This window comes from Heliangelus exortis, chromosome 11, assembly GCF_036169615.1.
Source record: "Heliangelus exortis chromosome 11, bHelExo1.hap1, whole genome shotgun sequence".
NCBI lineage: Eukaryota > Metazoa > Chordata > Aves > Apodiformes > Trochilidae > Heliangelus > Heliangelus exortis.
The window spans coordinates 19,381,865-19,400,055 of record NC_092432.1 but is presented as its reverse complement, the minus strand read 5'-3'; the positions used below and the strand labels follow the sequence as shown (position 1 = coordinate 19,400,055).

Sequence of the window (18,191 nt, the reverse complement as noted above, 5' to 3'; positions counted from 1 at the left end):
CGCTCCGCGGGTCTCCCCGCGCTCCCGCCATGAGCACGACGGAGCTCGGCCGCGCCCCCGGCCCGCGCCGCCGCTCGGGGGCTGCCGTTCGGAACAAAGGCGCCGAGGCGGGCTCCGCTGCTGCCACCCTCCGCGGGGCCGCGGCCGCCGGAACGCGCTGGGCGAGGCGGCGGCCACGGGACTGCCCCGGGGCGGGCTCGGTCCGGCCGCGCGCGGCGGCTGAGGGGCGTTGAGGCCGGCGCGCGGCCGTTAGGACCGTTGGTGCGCGTGAGGGCGGGAGCGGGGGCACGAGCAGCCCGTGCCCTGACAGGAGGCGGCAGGGACGGGCGGGCGGCTCCTCGGCCGGGCAGCCCTGTCAGGAGCCGCACGGTGACCGCCCCTCAGATCCCGGTCTGGGCTGAGCTCCCCCGGTGTTCGGTGGCTTCACGCCTTACCGCTCAGGCGACAGACGCTGAACGCGTTCTCTCCCCCAGGCTGCAGTTTCTCCCAGTCCTCACGGCATTTGTTTGAAGTGCTGAAGCGCCGTGCGCCCGCGGCTCGCTAGCAGGTAGGTCCGCACCGGCTGGAGTCCCCTCACAGAGTCCCCTCGTAGGAGGGGCTCCTTCCAGGCCGCTGTCACCCTCCAGCATGGTCTCTGGATAGTACAGAGGAGACACAACCCACTTGGCCCATCTGGTGGCCATCACACTGTTGGTAAATCCTTCTAAACCCTTGAAAAATATAAGGTAAATCGTCACCGTAATTTTGTAGAAACACGTATTCTGCCACAGTGCCCTGTCCTTAGCAATGAGGCCATTTCAAAGGTGTTACATATGTGAGTCCTCATCCTCGATCAGAACTGTTAATCTACTGTGTTAAAAGTGTTTATCTTTTGAATTAGGATTTATCCTCCCTTGGCTGGGATAAAGATGTCCAGCTCTAAGATAAGAATTTTGCTTACATGCCTTACATGCAGTGCTACTTCTTTACATACCTTGTTGGGTAGTTTGTACTTTTCTAGTATTTGGAACACTTGTTCTGAGGGGAAAAATAAACTATTTTTTTATAAAGGTTGAGGTATTACTGTGTTTTCTACTTTTACATTTTGCACGTCTCACCGAATAAAATGGAGAAAGTAAATTAATTTTTTAATGTCAATTTTTTTCCTTCCCTAGACATCATTTTTATTTGCCCACAGTCTCTTCAGCAATCCCAGAATGTCTGCACCTCGAAGTGTAGCATATTGCCAATTTTCCTGTGGGATCTGCTTGTTAATTTTCTGTAATCTTGCTGAAGACTAGCCTGTTATTAGTGAGGTGGGTGTGAGTTACTCTATATTTGGAGGAAGATGTGTTTTATCTGGGAAGAGATTTGTATTTTCTGTGATGCAGGCCTAGATGATTCTCCCAGGACTGCCTGAGCTTTTGTGCAAGGCTGCCTTGTAATAGTGTGTAGGCTGTAATTATGGATGCCCAGATTGATGTCACTGAGTCTCTAAAGGTTCCTAGGGGGAGATAGTCTGCATCAGAAATGCAAGTGGGGAATTCAGATTTAACCCAGTACTCTAGTTGCAAAAAATTGTCTGTTTTGCTGTTCTTCTAAATTCAGCTTTAACTTGTGCTCGGGTCTTTAGTGAGTGGTCTATCAGAATCTTGTTAAACTGACATCACGCTTCTAAACCTGTACTGGAAATGGCTGACACAGTGCCTGAGGGGGATTAATTAAGCTGTTCAGATGCCTATATCAGCATCTCAAATATTCCCAAAAGTCTAAGAAACTTCTCATTATCACACACCATTCCACACCTGATAGCCTCGCTGTCCTTAAAATTTCACCCACATTTCTTCCTACCAAAACTGGCATTAATTAAGAAAGCTTTGGGGTACCTAGTAGAAACCTTACACCTAAGTGGAGGTTAGTGACAAGAGAGAGACAGGCTCTCTTCTTTAGTGAAATGCATAACAGGAAAATGAGACTTGGTGCTCATAATTTGAAGCAAAGTTCCAAGCAGCTATGCACAGTGGGGTGAAAGGAATTGTTTTGAGGTTAAGCAAGCACTAGGACAAGAAACTAAAGAAACTGTGGAATCTTCATCCTGGGAGGTTATGAAGACCCAACTGGGCAAAGCCCAGGATAGGCTGGCACAAGTTTGGTGTTAACCTTGCTTTGTGTAGAAGGCTGGACTAGAAGTCAAGACCTCCTGAGCTCCTTTAGAATAATTTTTGAATAATTTTTGAATTTTAGAATAATAATTTCTGATATAACCAATCATGCAGGAAGCTCGGGCTCCCTGCCAGAGTACTCAGTTATTAACAAATACTATTGAAAATTTAGTACTTTATAACTCACCTTGACTGTTGATAGGGGAAGCTGGTGAGATAACAGTAATTTTTGGTTACATCTGACACATGAGGCCTAAAAATGTTATTAAGTGTAGAAGAGATGGTTATGGTAACTTCTAGTTTCCATTCCTTCCCTTCTGAATTCAGGTAAAAAAAAAAAAAAAAAAAGGCAAGTAAAAGCCTTTCTGTACAAGCAACAGCCAATAAAGGTTGTTTTTTTACTCATCACATATATCAGGATAGCAGTATCAATGATTCATGGATCCTCAAAAGAGCATTAACATGTAAAGGGTTTTAACTCTATCTTTTCACATGTGTCTACTGCATATCTAGGAGCAGTGAGCAGCATAGAAGACCATTTTTTCAACATATGAACACATGCAAATGTGCTAATGGAAAAAATACAAACCCCTCTGAGAAATATATGGACATTTAAGGGATTCAAAATAGGAAAACAGTGAAATATTTCTTCTATTTGATTTTATGGGGGTAAAGATTTCATCACAGAGGAATAAACTTAGGGGGGAAAAAAAGTAAGCATGGCATCAGAAAGAAAAAAGCTGAAAGCTGGCTGAACTGTGTAACTTCTGCTACTTCCAGTACGAGGGGGAAATACAGAAGTTTTCCTGTCATGTAAGCCATATGTTTTCTAAAATAAAGCACACACAGCTTTAATCTTTTAAGTTACTGCAATTTCTCAGCTCATCACAGAAAATTTCTTACACAGGGGGGCAAAAATGGACCCCTGTGCAATGAGCCTGGGAGCTCAGGAGGCTCATGCAGAAGGGCAATATGTCCAGACTGTAGGGCACAGCATGATCTGGCAGCACCCGTGCAGGTTTTGTGACATGTGGACACAGAAGCCAAGCAGCCAGTAGTCTTTTCTCTCACCTGGACAGAAAGTTTTGAGCTGGATAAAAGGGATACATTTAAGGAAATTTGTATTTTGATAGCCTTAGCTCATAACAGTCTTCCACCATCAGTACATTTGATTCCTCCACCTGCTATGAGGGAAAAAAAACAAAATCAATAATTAATTTTTCTAAAAGGCTCGTTTTCATGTTATACAAAGTGCTAGTTCTATAAATTTCTGTATGTTTCACAATACTACTGTGATAAATAGGACTATCAAAGTTAGAGGGAGTTTCTGTCAGTCCTGAGACAACACAAAAGATCTTGTTTTGTCATTACACTGGAGTTACACCTCTTCCTCCAGACTCATTTGCTCTCCTGTGCACTGCCCTTTTTTGGGATAGTAAAACTAAACCTGTGCATGTTTCGAAGTTACACAGAGGTATGATTTTTATGCCTTTTTAGTCTCTCTGCTTATGCAGCTGGTGTTGTTCCTAAAAAGATTAACCAGGTCCTTTTTGGGTGTATCAGATGTAGAGCATCTCTCTGCCAGTCTCAGGGGCTGTAACTGAAACAATTTGAGTGCAAGTCATGGAAGCCAGCGGAGCACAAATTGTTGCCTACTACATCTGTTCTGGTGATGGAAACCAGGTCTCATGAGCCCATGTCTGTTTCATCTCTACATTTAGTCAGAAAAAATTAAGACTGTCTAAGCTTTCACATTAACCATTCATCCACATACTTTAAATTACAAAACAATCTCATTAATTGTCTGTGTTTCAATTTTAATCTGAAATAAATGCAAAACTTCTTGTAAAAGTGCAGAACAGATTGCTTTACAAGTTAGTCCAGGAAAGTATGCAATTTTTTTTCTTTAGTCCATTGCATTGGTTTTCTTCCATAAGATGTGTGATACATCTTGAAGTCAAGTAAAAACCCTGAGAAGGATCATACCTTTGTCTAATCACAGAGCAAGTAATTGGCTTCTGAAACACATTTTTCTATGCTTTGAAAGAAAAGTTATTAGTGAACTGATCAAAAAATGTCTCAGAAATGGGCACAAAGGGCAGTCTAGTTCATATCTACTGGAGCAAAATTTTTAAATATCAAAGCATACTCTTAGTTCTAAAATTCAGTGAGACTAATAGATTTTTTTTTTTTGAGTACACAATTACCTTTTCAATTTACAGTTAAAGACTGCCATGCTTAAGTATTTCAGGAAGAAAAAAACTTTGATGCACTTAGATACACTTGCCAACAACACATGTGACTTATAAAATTAAAGCCTACAATTTACCAGCACTTCTAAACTATAAAACTTTATAGCTGATATGTAAAAATGAGTATAGTGCCTAAACATTTAAAATATGGAGATAGACAATTATTTAGGAATTTAAGTTTCATTATTTTATTTATCTTTATACCAAAATACCAATGTTTTGATAAGAAATTCAGTGTGTGCATATATATTTGTGTTAAAACAAACTCATTTGATTTTTAAGCCAACAAGGAACATAAGATTTCTTTCCACTTTACCTCTAGGCTAAGTAAAAGGGAACTTTCAGTTGGACAGGTTAACAGTACTAATATAATAAATATTTAAAAGGTATAAGTTATGTTAAAAAGTATGTGTTTAACAAACCTTTGTTGGTTCCTCTGCAAAATGGACTACTACCTACTCAAAGTGGTTGCCTCTTAAGCAATGAGCAGTGGAATGGGGACCCTCTGTGGGGAAATGAAAGAAATGCAATTTCTTGTGCTTTCTGGCTTATCATCTTTAATCCTTTACATTTTCCTGTTTATCATTATTTGATTTAAAGAGAGGCAAGCATTTAATTCCCTCACTCACTTCTCTCAAGAGCCTTTTATAGTTTTCTGCAAAGGCCATATGAATCTGCTTTTGGATCCAGATTATCAATGACTTTGCTGAGAGTCAAAGATATAAAGCTTGTGTGCTTTAAAACCTGAGGAAGCCTTGTCACAGGCTGTTCTATACAACAGTGCATTTGTAAGTAATTACATTTAGGCAAAGACTCTCCTGGGATTTGATTGCAGACTAAAGGAGTGGTAACACCAATTCTAGAGGTAGCAAAGCCTCTTGCAGCAAGAGCTCCCCAGGCTTAGAACAGCTGTGTGGGCATTCTCCCACCTCAGCCCTGTGCCTCAGAAAGAGCCTGGGGCAGGCACAGAGCTTCCTGGCCATGCACATCTGTCTACTGCTTGTACTAGAGGGAGCTACTAAGATGATTAAGGGAGTGGAACATCTCCCTTATGAGGAAAGGCTGAGGGAGCTGGGTCTCTTTAGTCTGGAGAAAAGGAGACTGAGGGGTGACCTCATCAATGTTTTCAAATATGTAAGGGGTGAGTGTCAGGGAGATGGAGTTAGGCTTTTCTCAGTGGTGACCAGTGACAGGACAAGGGGTAATGGGTGTAAATTGGAGCATAGGAGGTTCAAGTTGAATATCAGAAAAAATTTTTTTACTGTAAGGGTGACAGAGCCCTGGAACAGGCTGCCCAGGGGGGTTGTGGAGTCTCCTTCACTGGAGACATTCAAAACCCACCTGGACACGTTCCTAGGCGATGTACTCTAGGGGGCCCTGCTCTGGCAGGGGGGGTTGGACTAGATGATCTTTCCAGGTCCCTTCCAACCCCTAGGATTCTAGGATTCTATGATTCTTTCTGCCTCTTTTCTCTTGTACACCAAGTGTTTTACATAGTTCTACAGTGCATGTTCATTTTACACTCTATATATTGTAGAATACACTCTATATATTGTAGAATTGCACTCACAAAATTGCATTTGTTGTGGCTTTATGGTCTGATTTTCATGGTTTTGGAGAGTGCAGTTCAAAGGGTGCTGCCTCTGGGATGCATCAGACCCATTGAACATTGCTGACTGGAACTCTTGAATTACAAGCACTAATGAACTGCTTGTTCAGTCAGAGTTCAGGAGATATGGAAACTGCAGCACAGAGAGTCAGGCAGAGTCAGAGAGAGAATGGCAGAGCCTCCCTCAGTACCTCTGTAGGCTCTTCTGGATTCTGTGATACCTCTAGAGCTAGCCACAAGACAGTGGCTCATTAACTAACCCTCATTACAGATGGATAAATAACAGCTTTCTGCACTAAGGAAGAGATTCAGTATCTCATTGCTAGAGCACACAAAGGAATAATCTAACCCATGCATTTGTGATTCACTATCTTCAATTAAAACTTACATGTATTAGAAAGCAAGATAAAATACAGATGCTCTCCTTATGATTACAAAACTTCAAGTCAGATTTAGAGCCAGCTGTTTTTAATGTTACAGTTTGGAGGACTCATTATTGGGGCTTATGGTGTATATCTGATATCCCTAGGAAGGATATAGATAGACTAGAATTGAGACAGATTCTAGCAAGCACACGTCTGTCAAGAGGAACAATTAATTTTAAATCCACCTTACTTAAATTATATCACTTGCTCTTTCCTCCATCCAGGTCAGTACTTGAGTTTTTCAACTTTAATTATGTTTCTTCTAAATTAAGAGTCGGATGCTCAGAAGACAGCTTTATATGAAACAGCAAAAAAGAACCTAGATATTAGTATAAAAATATAATGAACATTTTTATTTGGTGCAGGTGACAAGGCTTTGGTAGTAGGGGAGGCTGTAGGGGTGGCCTCTGTGAGTACAGGTTGTGAGCCAAGAATTTCCACAATTAGTAATTAACAAGGAAATGTAGTTAGTAGATTAGCAGACAAGGACTGCTACATGACAGGATGTGCTTTGGTGGTTTTTTTGTGGTTTTGTTGTTTTGTGGGGTTTTGTTGGTTTTTTTTTTTGGCAACTATAGCTTAGTCTTAATTTTAAGAAAAATATTCACTGTAATGTAGTAACAAAACCTCTATTTTGAACAAGTAATTATGTCTGAGTAACAGATCTGCTGGGAAGCAGGAACTAACTAGTGTCTGAATTTGGGGGTCTAAAGACTATAAAAGGAAAGCTAAAGTAACAAGAACAAAAATAAAAATGAAAGAAAAGATATCACAAACATACAATTGTTAGAAAAACAAGTTTAAAAAAAAATCAGAATTATGCCATTCCTTAAGGGGAGATAAATCAAACTTAGTCACCTCTTTTATTATTCAACAAAGGTCGAGAAGAACACAAAACCAGATAACTAAATATGCTTAAGTACACTGTGACCTAGTTACATAGATGCTGCAGTCACCCATTACCTCTGAGAGCATCTTTCCTAATCCCCAGGCAAAAATTCACATAAAATCCAGGATTTCAAGAAAAGCATGTGGACCTAATTATTTCAAGTATATGCCCTGTCTACAAACACCAAGCTGGATTGAATTGTTTGACATCTATTATGCCAGCAGGTGTGATTCAAGATCTGAAGTTCACAGCTGCATGGTTTAGGGTGCTACACATCTGCAGCCTCAGGATTGGGCCAGAAGTTTTGTCCCACCTGAGCTACAGAAGAGAAACAGCTTCACAAGCTCTTAAAACCCCTTTGAATGCTAAACCAAGTTGTGGAGTGCTCCTCTTAAAAGGCTGTTTCCACTCAACTCAGCTACAAATGGCAACTTTTTAGCTCAGGCTGAGACTTCCTAGGGTAGGATAAAGCCAGCAGTCTGCCGGGTGCTTGTCCCATCTGTAGCCAGTGCTTCACAAACCCCTGAGCCTTTATAATGCCAGAAAAGGACTCTTGGGTATTGACCACGATTCTAGGCTGTGCTACAGTGGCTTCTAACGTGTAGGCTTTGTCACTCATTTTATCTTATATGTAGGTCATAAAGCTAGAGATGCAGTATATAAAAACAAACAAAAAAATAAGGTGCTTTCCTCTTTAAAATAGACATTTTTCTGTGAACTGTTGTAAAACCTGGTATCAGAATTCTCTCCCACTATCAGCTAGAGGTTGTCTTGCTTTTGATTCTTTTTTTATTTTTATTATTATTTTAAGAAGAACTTTAAATACTTAGAATTCAAGCTTGGATTTAACTTCTACTTTGAAGCTGGAAGTCTTGATCTCAAGGGATTCATTCTGCCTTGACTGTGGGTTTTGTATAAAGCAAAGCCAGATTGTTTTATTCTGTAGAGACTGAACAAGCTATTATTGACTTTTAAATATCCAGGATCTCTTCCAAAGCATGATGGTTGCTAACATGAATGATAGAATTTTTAATGGAAATTAATTGTGGTTTTATTTTGCAATCTGTGCTGTAAATGGTATTGTACTTCCATTTTCAATTTCATGACATAATATGAGGAAGGCTTTGAGCAAGTAATTGAGTGGGACTGTTTTAAACTGGTATGAATGTAAACTGCAAAAAGGGAGGAGGCAGCATATATTAAACTGCCACTCATCCCCTGGTGACAGCTTTCAGCAAACCAGAGGGGTCAACTTTCTAGACCAAATTTTTAAAGGCTGTAGTGAGCTGTGGTGTGAGCAAAACTTTTTCTTCTTTCATGTGGTGCAACTACCTGGCAGCCTAGCCAGAAACTGCTGGTTTTTTTACTCCTGAAAATAATTTTTTCCTAGTGTATTGCCATGCAGATAAAAGGAAAGTAAAACCACTCTATTCCCATGACCTCTGGGGAGTCCCTGCTCTATTTCCAGCTAAAGAAGAATCCAGTGTTTTGGGCACTGATATAAAACTTCCCATGGAGCAGGACAAGAGGAAACACCTTCAGTCAAACATACCTCTCAGAAAGCAGCTGACACCTGCCAGCCCCCAGACTCCTGGTGGCAGCCAAGGGAGATCCTACAGACAAGGGAGGGATGTATCTTTGCCCAAGGCTGGTGAGCTCTGTCAGCAGCATTCCACACTCTTGAGAACAACTCTGCTGAGAACTACATCATCCACACCCAACGAAAAGAAACTAAAATAGAAACCTTGCATGGGTGTCTGAGAGTAGTTGGACACAGACAGAGTTATAGGTGGGAAATAATTCCAGGAACACAAATGATATTTGAGTACACATTGGGGAAAGTTCTATGAATTCCAGTGACAAGGCACAGGCAGCCTACTGCCCAGCCCTTTTTATAACTTGAAGTCCCATCATCTCCCTAGCCACTCAGCCTAAAGTGAGACACTGTATTTATATCCTCTTGTTTTGAGCCACGCATCAGAGACATGGAAAATAAAATATTTATCAAGTAGCATTTTTACTAAGGAAAACTTTTATTTCAACTGTGCAATCAATCTGTATTTAGACAGCAGTTTCATAAACATTTGGCATTTAAACTTTTATTACTTTTTTTGGCATGACCTTGGGGTAGTATATAAACAACCCTGGAGGGGAAAAATGAACCAACACACTAGGTAACATTTACTAGAATGCTAGAAAAAGAAAAACAAATCCACATTATTAAACAAAATAGTTTTTAAAAGACATTAAAAAGTTACATTCAAATCAGGGCAAACATTAGCTTCCCTCATGCAATGGAATTCACAGAGCTGATCCCCTGAGACAAATATAAAATTAATACAATTCAGCTCCATCCTCCATTAGCCAGTCAGCCATTGCTGCCCTTAGAAGAAAATGGCACACGGAGTGAAAGGATCCAGACCACCACAATATGAGATACATTCCTGGCTCCTACACTGGCAATTCATTCACTTAAAAAAATGAAAAAAAAACCAAAACCCAAACAATCAAGAAGCAACATTTCTGTAAGTCAGGTTTTCAGTCTTTACTGAAATCACATCAGGCAGGTGCAATGTGGGTGTATGCAACCAAGAAAAGTAGAAAAGTTCCAGGAGCACAGCTCCCAGTGAACGATAGGACCCAACACAGTAAAACCTTAAACATCTTTACATCCCTTCTGAGTCAATTGGGACTGGTCTCAGTATATAGAGAGAATTCCAAAGAAATAAACTTACTCTCATCTGAGCCAAACTGAATTTGTGATCTTTTCATATGGGCCTCTCTTAAGTGATTGTTTTTTAGATTTGTATCAGAGAATAGTATTTTGTGAAACACGTGCTCCAAAATACACAGTTACATAAAGAATATATTTTTAACTTATGTTATTATAGAGTGACACTCAGTATTTCTTGTACACAAATTCCTCTGCGTTAGGAATTTCTTGCTATTAGCAGAGCTACAGTTGCAGAAAGTAATAAATCTGTAGCCATTTTTTAAGCTAAGAACAACATCTAGCAATTACTAGGTCTAATTCTGCTTTCAATTTTGCCAGAATAACTTCAAGGAAATTGATTCCTGTGAAACACCACTGGAGTTATAACTGTGCAGCTCTGTTTTCAGTTGGTGAGAATGAGATTTTTGGCTGACCAGGGAGTGCCCTGCATTCCCCATTTTAGGAGATGGACGTTTCCCTGCACAAACTTCTGTAACAAATGATCAGAGTAACATATTACTGAGCCCCACCAAGCCCTGGTAATTATTCTCATGTGTGCTCAGGTTGCAGCAAATGGCAAATTTGCAATGAAAAAAAGTATTTACTACAGGCTAAGGCTGGGTGCATGCAGTTAGCAGCATGCCTGGTAACTTATTACTTTACAACAACCATTTGTGAATGGGAGTTTCAAACACCTAAGAGTTCTGTCCTTCAAAAATGATATTGTGAAGATTTAAAAACTAAGCAAAAAAGTATTGATTTTGTCTGTCCAGATCAATGCAAATTGAAATAAAAATTAATTATCCCACTGACTTAAAAAGAAACAGGATGAGGACCCCAATTTGAGCAAGGCAAACAAGATTTAGGTTGCAGTCTAAAGCAAGGGAATAAAACCAAAGAGGTAAGGGATTATTTAAAATAATTAAAAACAGGTAAAGAAATCTTTGGATACTCTTCTGTTAAATTCTCATCAGTTATACAGAAAATGCAGAGCTACTAGAGAAAATCATTAAAAGTATGTGTAGATTTTTCAAATTTCTGTTACAAAAGCAGAGCTAATAACTAAGTAACTCCTGAAAGATGAGAATACCAATTTGTTAAATGTGAGGAAAGTACAGGAGGGTAACAGTGAGCAGATTAAGTGTTTGGGTTTGGATCCAGGTCCTGCAGAAGAGGCACTGCAACTGCAACTGCAGGACAGGGTCCTCATTTGGAAACACAGTGAGCACTCAGGCAGTTTCCAGGTTTCCTCAGTAAATTTTGATGCTTTTCAGGTCACACCAACTGTAGTATTTTTGCTTTCTTTGTAAAGTACAAGGGTTGCATAGACACTCATTACACCAGCCACGGTTCTTTAGTTCTTAATACACTTAAAATCAATTTACATGGTGTAACACTAAAGTCCACATTTATGTTCATCCTCTAGAACATATTTAATACAAATTCATAATTAGAAAATTATCATTTTTTTCTCCAGGACCTAGTTTCTACAGACAAAGCCAAGGAAAAAAAGACTGGAAAACCTTAAACCATCCTGCTGGCTGTGCTCTGCTAGCTCTTTCTAGGCAAATGGAATGAACAAGGTTTACACATGAAAACCTGATTTCCTTAGACAGCCACAGATGAACTTTTAAGAAATGTAATTTCTGTAAAATCATATCTCTAATTACATACATTGGCTTCAAGGATATGAAGCATTTAAATTTGGAGCCCAATTCTGCACTGTTAGATCATGAAGGATTGATTCTCCTATCGAGTTCAACAGCAAAAGTATCAATTTCTACTCTATTTTTCTGGAGATTCCTTTCCTTATATCGGTGGATTTTTCAATTATAAAACAAATTTTCTCTTGCAAAATCTCACAATGTATTAGCAATAGGCATGAATTTTGAGAATGTATTTTTAGTTCTGTAGTAATCATGACTCTATGACAAAGTAAAGGAAAGCACATGAATGTAGACTAGGTTCTGGAGAAACAATATATTTGGTTAACATAAAAATAAAGAAAAAGACAGAATAATTAACGTCTAACTAAGCTTGCCTACATGCTGAGGTAACCTTAAATATCTTTGGTTTTCTTTATTTGCTGATAAAAAGTACCTTAATAAACATGAAGTGATGCATAGAGTTCTGGATGCACTGCTCTAGCACACTGATTTTCATCTCTTTGGTAATTGTTGCTAGATTTTCTATATTAGACTAACAGATTTTATATGAAGTCTCTTTTTCCCAAATTATCCATAGGTTAAACTACGGAGTGGGTCTCTGGAAGAAAAAGTTTAGGATTTAAAGCATTTAATTGTAATGAAGGTCATAAAATTCCATCTGATTATCAGTACTTACAGCAAACAAATCTTTGGAGAAGCAAACGTTACCATCTGCATATCAGCTCTTTCTGAATGAAACTAACAAAAGAGGCTACTCTGAAGGATGAAGTGTGAAACTTCATGCTACAGTTACTCATTCTTAATCTAGTTTTGATTAATTCACACTTTACCTAACTAGAAAGAGTAATCTGCTGTACACTAAACATTCTGCCTGCCAAAACCAAAAATAGATCTTTGGTGAGAAGGTTTTCTTTTTCTTCAGCAAGTAGATAAAAAACTTCAAAAATATTTTTTTTTTTTAATACTGTATTGTTCATCAGCTACGTGCTGGAGAAAAAAAATACACTTGGAAGTCTTTGGAGATATCTGCTGGTATTATTATAACTTTCTTTAAAGGCTCTCGTAACAACAAGGTAGTTAAAATTGTAGAAGCATACAACTCACCTATGCTATCAACAACTACAATCAAGAAGCCCTATTGGTTTTTGTTAGTAACTACTTATACAATAAAATGTATTCAGCTCTTCAAACCTATAGTTTTTAACTAGTTCAATTATTTTTGACAGTATGTGGCTTCCTTCTACAGAAAAATCTTTGGTACAAGATGATTTTTAAAGCATTTGAATCAACGCTGTTACAAAAAGGTGAATCTGTACTGTCTGGTTCAGAACTAGCAAACAGTTACAAGGTAAAGAACAACTGTAATTAGAGAGCAATTAACAGAAAACAGACAGATAGTAGGGCTTATTGACAACTTCTAACCACCTTTTGATACATGAGGAACAATACAGAAGTCAGCCTGGCTACCATCTTGGCCCCAGGAAAGTCAATGGGAGTTCTGACAGACTTAAGTAGAGCCAGGAGTTCCTACGGTTGCTTTCTCACAAGATTACATTTTAAACATATTCTTAAGTAAAAACATATGCCTAAGTTTTTTTCTTTTTTTTTTTTTTCCTTATTTTTTAAATTTTTTTTCTATTTTTAAAGTAAAGCATGGAAAGAGGAGGAGTGGGTATAGATACAGGCAAGTTTATAACATTGGATGATTCCAACCTTCTCCCTCTCTCTCACTCTCCCTCTCTCCTATTAAAAAAACCAAAAAAACAAAAACATGATACCCTGTCAGATTGCTCCACATTTCCGTGAGGCAGCTCAAAAGTAACAAACTGTTCCCTGAGTACAGGAAAAAACAACAACGAACAACAACTGCAAAAAACACTAAAATCACTTTTAAAGGAGGTAGTATAAAACAGGAATTGCATGGGTTCAAGGCAGTAGCAGTACTCACCTCTCTTAAAAAGACTCTTCAACTAAAGCTCTGGCTTGTTCATGTGTCATGGTGGCCTCAGCAGAGTTATGGATTGGCACGTGGGTAAAGTCACTCCCTGAGCTAAAACTGCTGGCTAACAGCACACTAGGTGAAGGCAAGGAGCAGGGCTGCATCCTAACAGCTGAGACACACTGCAGTGTTTATCAGCACTCAAAACTGGGTAAAAATGAACTATAAATACTGTGTATAACACCTAAGAAGTTTTTAAGGCATCTTTCTGCACTCCAAAGCAACTTTATGAATACTGAAAAAAGGCATAAGGCAAATATAATGCAAGGCACAATTGCTAAGCACTGGGAAACTGGGATACTCAGCATTGTTATCTATTCCATGACTCTCAGACAGAGCTGAATTGTTTGGAAATGCTGAATACTTCTTCATTATGCCATGCTTTTTAGCATTAACTGTCAATAAAGGGGAAACCTTTGTCACTGTGGGGAACCCAATATGTCCCAGAGCCCTAAGGTTATAGCATACATCCTGTCAGCAGTTGCTGGCACAAGTTTCTGGGGGAAAGGCACTGTCCTAGGCTTACTGGGGTTATAAGAAATCAAGAGATACAAAATAGTTCACGTGGCTGTATCCACGGAAGCACCAACTCCCATTTTCAGCATCCTATATGTCAGCCACATTAAATCATTGCTTTTTATACTCTGAGGTTTCCTCCTTTTTAAAGACAGAGCTTCAGCTAAACAATCTTGTTCATCTACCTATACAACTCCCTGATCACTTTTAGCACACACACACACACACACACATTCTGCACACAACTGGAAACAAACAAATAAAAAGAAACCCAGAATAAAACAACACTACTAGGAAGTATCATCAGTTCCATAGCCAAGACCAACTAGAACACAAATGAGGTAAAGCAGTTGTCATTCAGAGTTCACCTCTCGGCAAACTGAGGTAGATAATCAGCAAAAGGGCCACCAGCCTTCCCTTTGCTCCAGTGACACATTTTTAACTTTAGCCAGAAATCTTCACAGTCTTTTCACATTTGTTGACCACCGGACATTCAAAATGAGTGAGTTTTAAAAAACAAACCAACCAAACAAAAAATACCAACCGAACAAAAGAGACCAAAAAAAAAAAAAAAAAGAAAAAAAGCAAAACAAACAAAAAAAGAAACCCAAAACAACAAACCAAAAACATTCAACAGAACTATGGGATCACCTGCTAGGTTTAGTCAGGCTTCCCACAGTAAAACTTTGGCTCCCTGTTCATTGTCCTTCGAACAGACACTGCAAGAATGTCTGGCGTGGCCCCGAGGATGTCAGTTTTGCACTGCAGAGGGCATCTGAAGAGGCGAGGTAGGAGTCTGGTCAGTAGCAAAGGGCAGAGGAGACTCTGTGCAGTTACTTGTGGCAGCTCTCGTGTTTGTACCCACGTCACTGTTTGCAAAAGGACTGGCAGTGGGAGGGGTGGCACTCGTCACAGAGGAGAGGTGCAGCTCATCGTTGGACTCGTGAGAAAACCTCCCAGAATCACCAGTCTCGTGGCTTCCTTCGCTGTTGGCTGAATGCTCTGTATCAGCAGCAAGACTGAAAGGCACCTGAAAATCAGACTGCTGGGCAGGAGAGCTGGGGGAGTCATCCTCACTGATCAGCACAGTGGTGCCTGGCTGATACAGACACACTGCCTGGACAAATCTTCTCTGTGGCTACATAAAAAGCAGAGAGAAAAAGGTCGTTCAGCCTCTGAAAAGCTGAGCCATAATTTGGATTTTTACTGCATTTCCTGTCTCCTATTCTACCAGAGTATTTCTAACAGCATTGGCTCAGAATCTGGGCTTTCCTACAGGAGCTAAAAAAGAATCAATCTCAAATCTTGTTCATACTTGTCCATAACACATGAAATAATCCCTTCTTGCTAAGCACAGCTAATCAAGAATGATTTTACAGGACAGACCTGAAAGGTATTTTAAAAACATGCTTGGTAGAGCTTTCTCCTACCCCATTATGCCTGTTCTTAAATGGGTGGCAGCAAATAGTTTGCTCATAGTGGCATCAGAAATATGCAGCTGCTTCTAGAAATATTTTGGAATATGAATTTACAACATGGATATCAAGACTTTTTATTCCTTAAGCACACAAGAGTACAATACATATTACAATGCAATAAACATTAGTTAGATGCCACAAGGTGTGAATTTGCATGATAGTGTTGAGTTTTAAATGGTTATTTTTCTTCTCCAAACAGCAAATGTGTCTAGAGCAACAATTTCAGAAGCCAGACAGTTCTGGCTCAGATCCTTAATTCTTCAGAAGTGGGTAAATAATTTAATTTCCTTATTTTGGTTTCTCTTCAGCAAACAAGATTTTAGCTGTCAGAGTAGGAGGGGATTCTTTGTATTTTTATATCACTTTTAAATACATGTTAAACATATTTAATTTCAATTTCTATCTATGCAAAGTCTCTGCAGATGTAGTACTGTAGATTTTATGCACAGACCCAGTACACAGAAATCCATTTACTCACAGATAAAAGGGCAAAACCTAGAGAGCAATCCCTTAAGTGTAAAGAGTTACAATAACTGACAACTTGGGACAGAAAAAGAAACTTGCAGGAGATTTTACTAGAAGGTAGAACACCATCAACCTTAACACAAGTGAAACTATCCAGTGAAAATGGATTAATCTATGGATGCTTTTCAATAACTAGAAATTGACATCTCTTCCTTTGCAAACTGTGTAAGATTGTGCATTTCTGTGTGTTAAACAAATTACCTCCTCAGGCTTCATCTTCTTAGTATCTTGGAAGAACAGCCACCTTTTCTTGCAGTTAGCCTTTGTGACAGGCCCATAGCTGTTAATAATCAGATCAGATCCCCCCTACAATAGAGGGAGACACACAAGCATTTATTTTAACAAACTACATTTCTAAGATACTTGAAAATATTTTTAATTTCCCACCTACTGGCTCCACATGGAAAAGGAAGACAAAAGAAATCGTAGTGCTCAGTCACATTTTTGTGGTCTGGTGTTCATCTATTGCTTGAGACAAGTCAAGAACAGATCTACCAAAACTGGCAACCCACAGACCAGATACTATATATTAGTTATATTACTATATATTAGATACTATATATTAGTAATACAGCTACAGTACAGCAAACACAGAGCAAAACATTCCAGCCACTGCTCTTACTCTGTTACTTAGAATGTGGCCAATTCACAGAGAGTGTCTGTGTCTGCACTGGAACCAGTTTCTAATTCCCAGCTCCTGCATTTACCCTCAGATAGTTCCATCCAAGTCTGCAGTGTGGCCAGAACAAGCCTTACATCAGTACCTCTGCAGATGCACACCTGAATCCTCAACAGTAAGATTCTACTCATCCACTGACACATCCTACCATCTACATTAATCTATGATCAAACAAGACTTTACAAAATTTGACTTTACCTTACCAGTAAATATACAGAAAAAATAATATTTTCATTAATACCTGCTTAGTGTCATACTTGACCAGATCATGCACAGGCATTAAGTGACCTAGGTGCTGACAAGGACTCTGTCACCTATCTCCTTGGACTATCAGACACCACCCAGGAGCTATGGAGCTGTTATCCTGACACTGTGCCACAGACAAACTGCAGTGTAGGACAAGTCTACTGCATCAGATCTCTAGGAGAACTTTAAGATAAGCCTTGAAAATTTGACCTGGGATTGCCAAACCTGTGCTTGTCCCACTGAAAATAAACCTGCTGTGGATTTGTGGTGTACATACTTTAACTTTTATGACTGAGATGTAATGGCAGTGAGTTCTACAGAAAAATTTTGGTTTGTGAGTGAGTAAAGCTTGCAGTACCTTAGCATCAATGAAGTTGTTTCCCACAATCATTGGCAATAATGATTCTTCATTCTCAGCAATTCCTTCAATGCTCTTCTCCACCTCATTAGCACTGGCTAATGAGATGCTGGTATGTGACAGCTGGTCAGTGCCTTGCTGCACAGGTTTAGGAGCAGATGTTTTCCTACACAATGTAAAACAGGAAGAAAATTGACCCACAGGAAGAAAATGCAAAAAAACCCCAAGGATCAACTTCAAAGCTATTGTTAATCAAGTATTGATATATTCTTGGTATTTACATTATGTTGCATGATACTCCTAACTCTCTTGTGGAATTTATATGTTGTTGCTTGTGATAAAAACAGTATCTGCTTCCAGTTAGCCATACACAGGGGGCTACAAGCTCCTGTACAGACAGGAATTGTCATGATTAGTAATACTGGAGGAAGTTACCACAAAGACCTTTCTTCCATGCTACACAGGGCCTGTCTCCCAATCCATATTTTTCTCTGCATGTATGCTTAAATGCCCTTGTTACTAAAACATATTCTCAGACACTTTTAAGATTTATTATTTCAATTAACTTTTTTTTTTCCTGATACCAAAGTTATGGGCAGGGTTACTGGGCCAGTTTATGGCCCATAGAAGCTGATAACACGACAGCTGGTGGCTCGCACCTCTGAAAAGAAACAAATGGATCATGGAACTGCTT

At 39.4% G+C, this 18,191-nt stretch overlaps 1 protein-coding gene across 1 annotated transcript in view; it reads right to left on the bottom strand.

Moving 5' to 3' along the window:
• Positions 1-10,631: 10,631 nt before the first annotated feature.
• PRTG (protogenin) overlaps positions 10,632-18,191 on the bottom strand; it is a gene marked incomplete at its 5' end in the record, with an annotated part of 87,487 nt that continues 79,927 nt past the window's right edge. The window contains 3 exons of the mRNA XM_071753938.1: positions 10,632-15,349; positions 16,416-16,520; positions 17,498-17,663. Of these exons, the coding sequence (XP_071610039.1) occupies positions 14,963-15,349; positions 16,416-16,520; positions 17,498-17,663 (658 nt within the window). The remainder of the gene's footprint in view (positions 15,350-16,415; positions 16,521-17,497; positions 17,664-18,191) is intronic.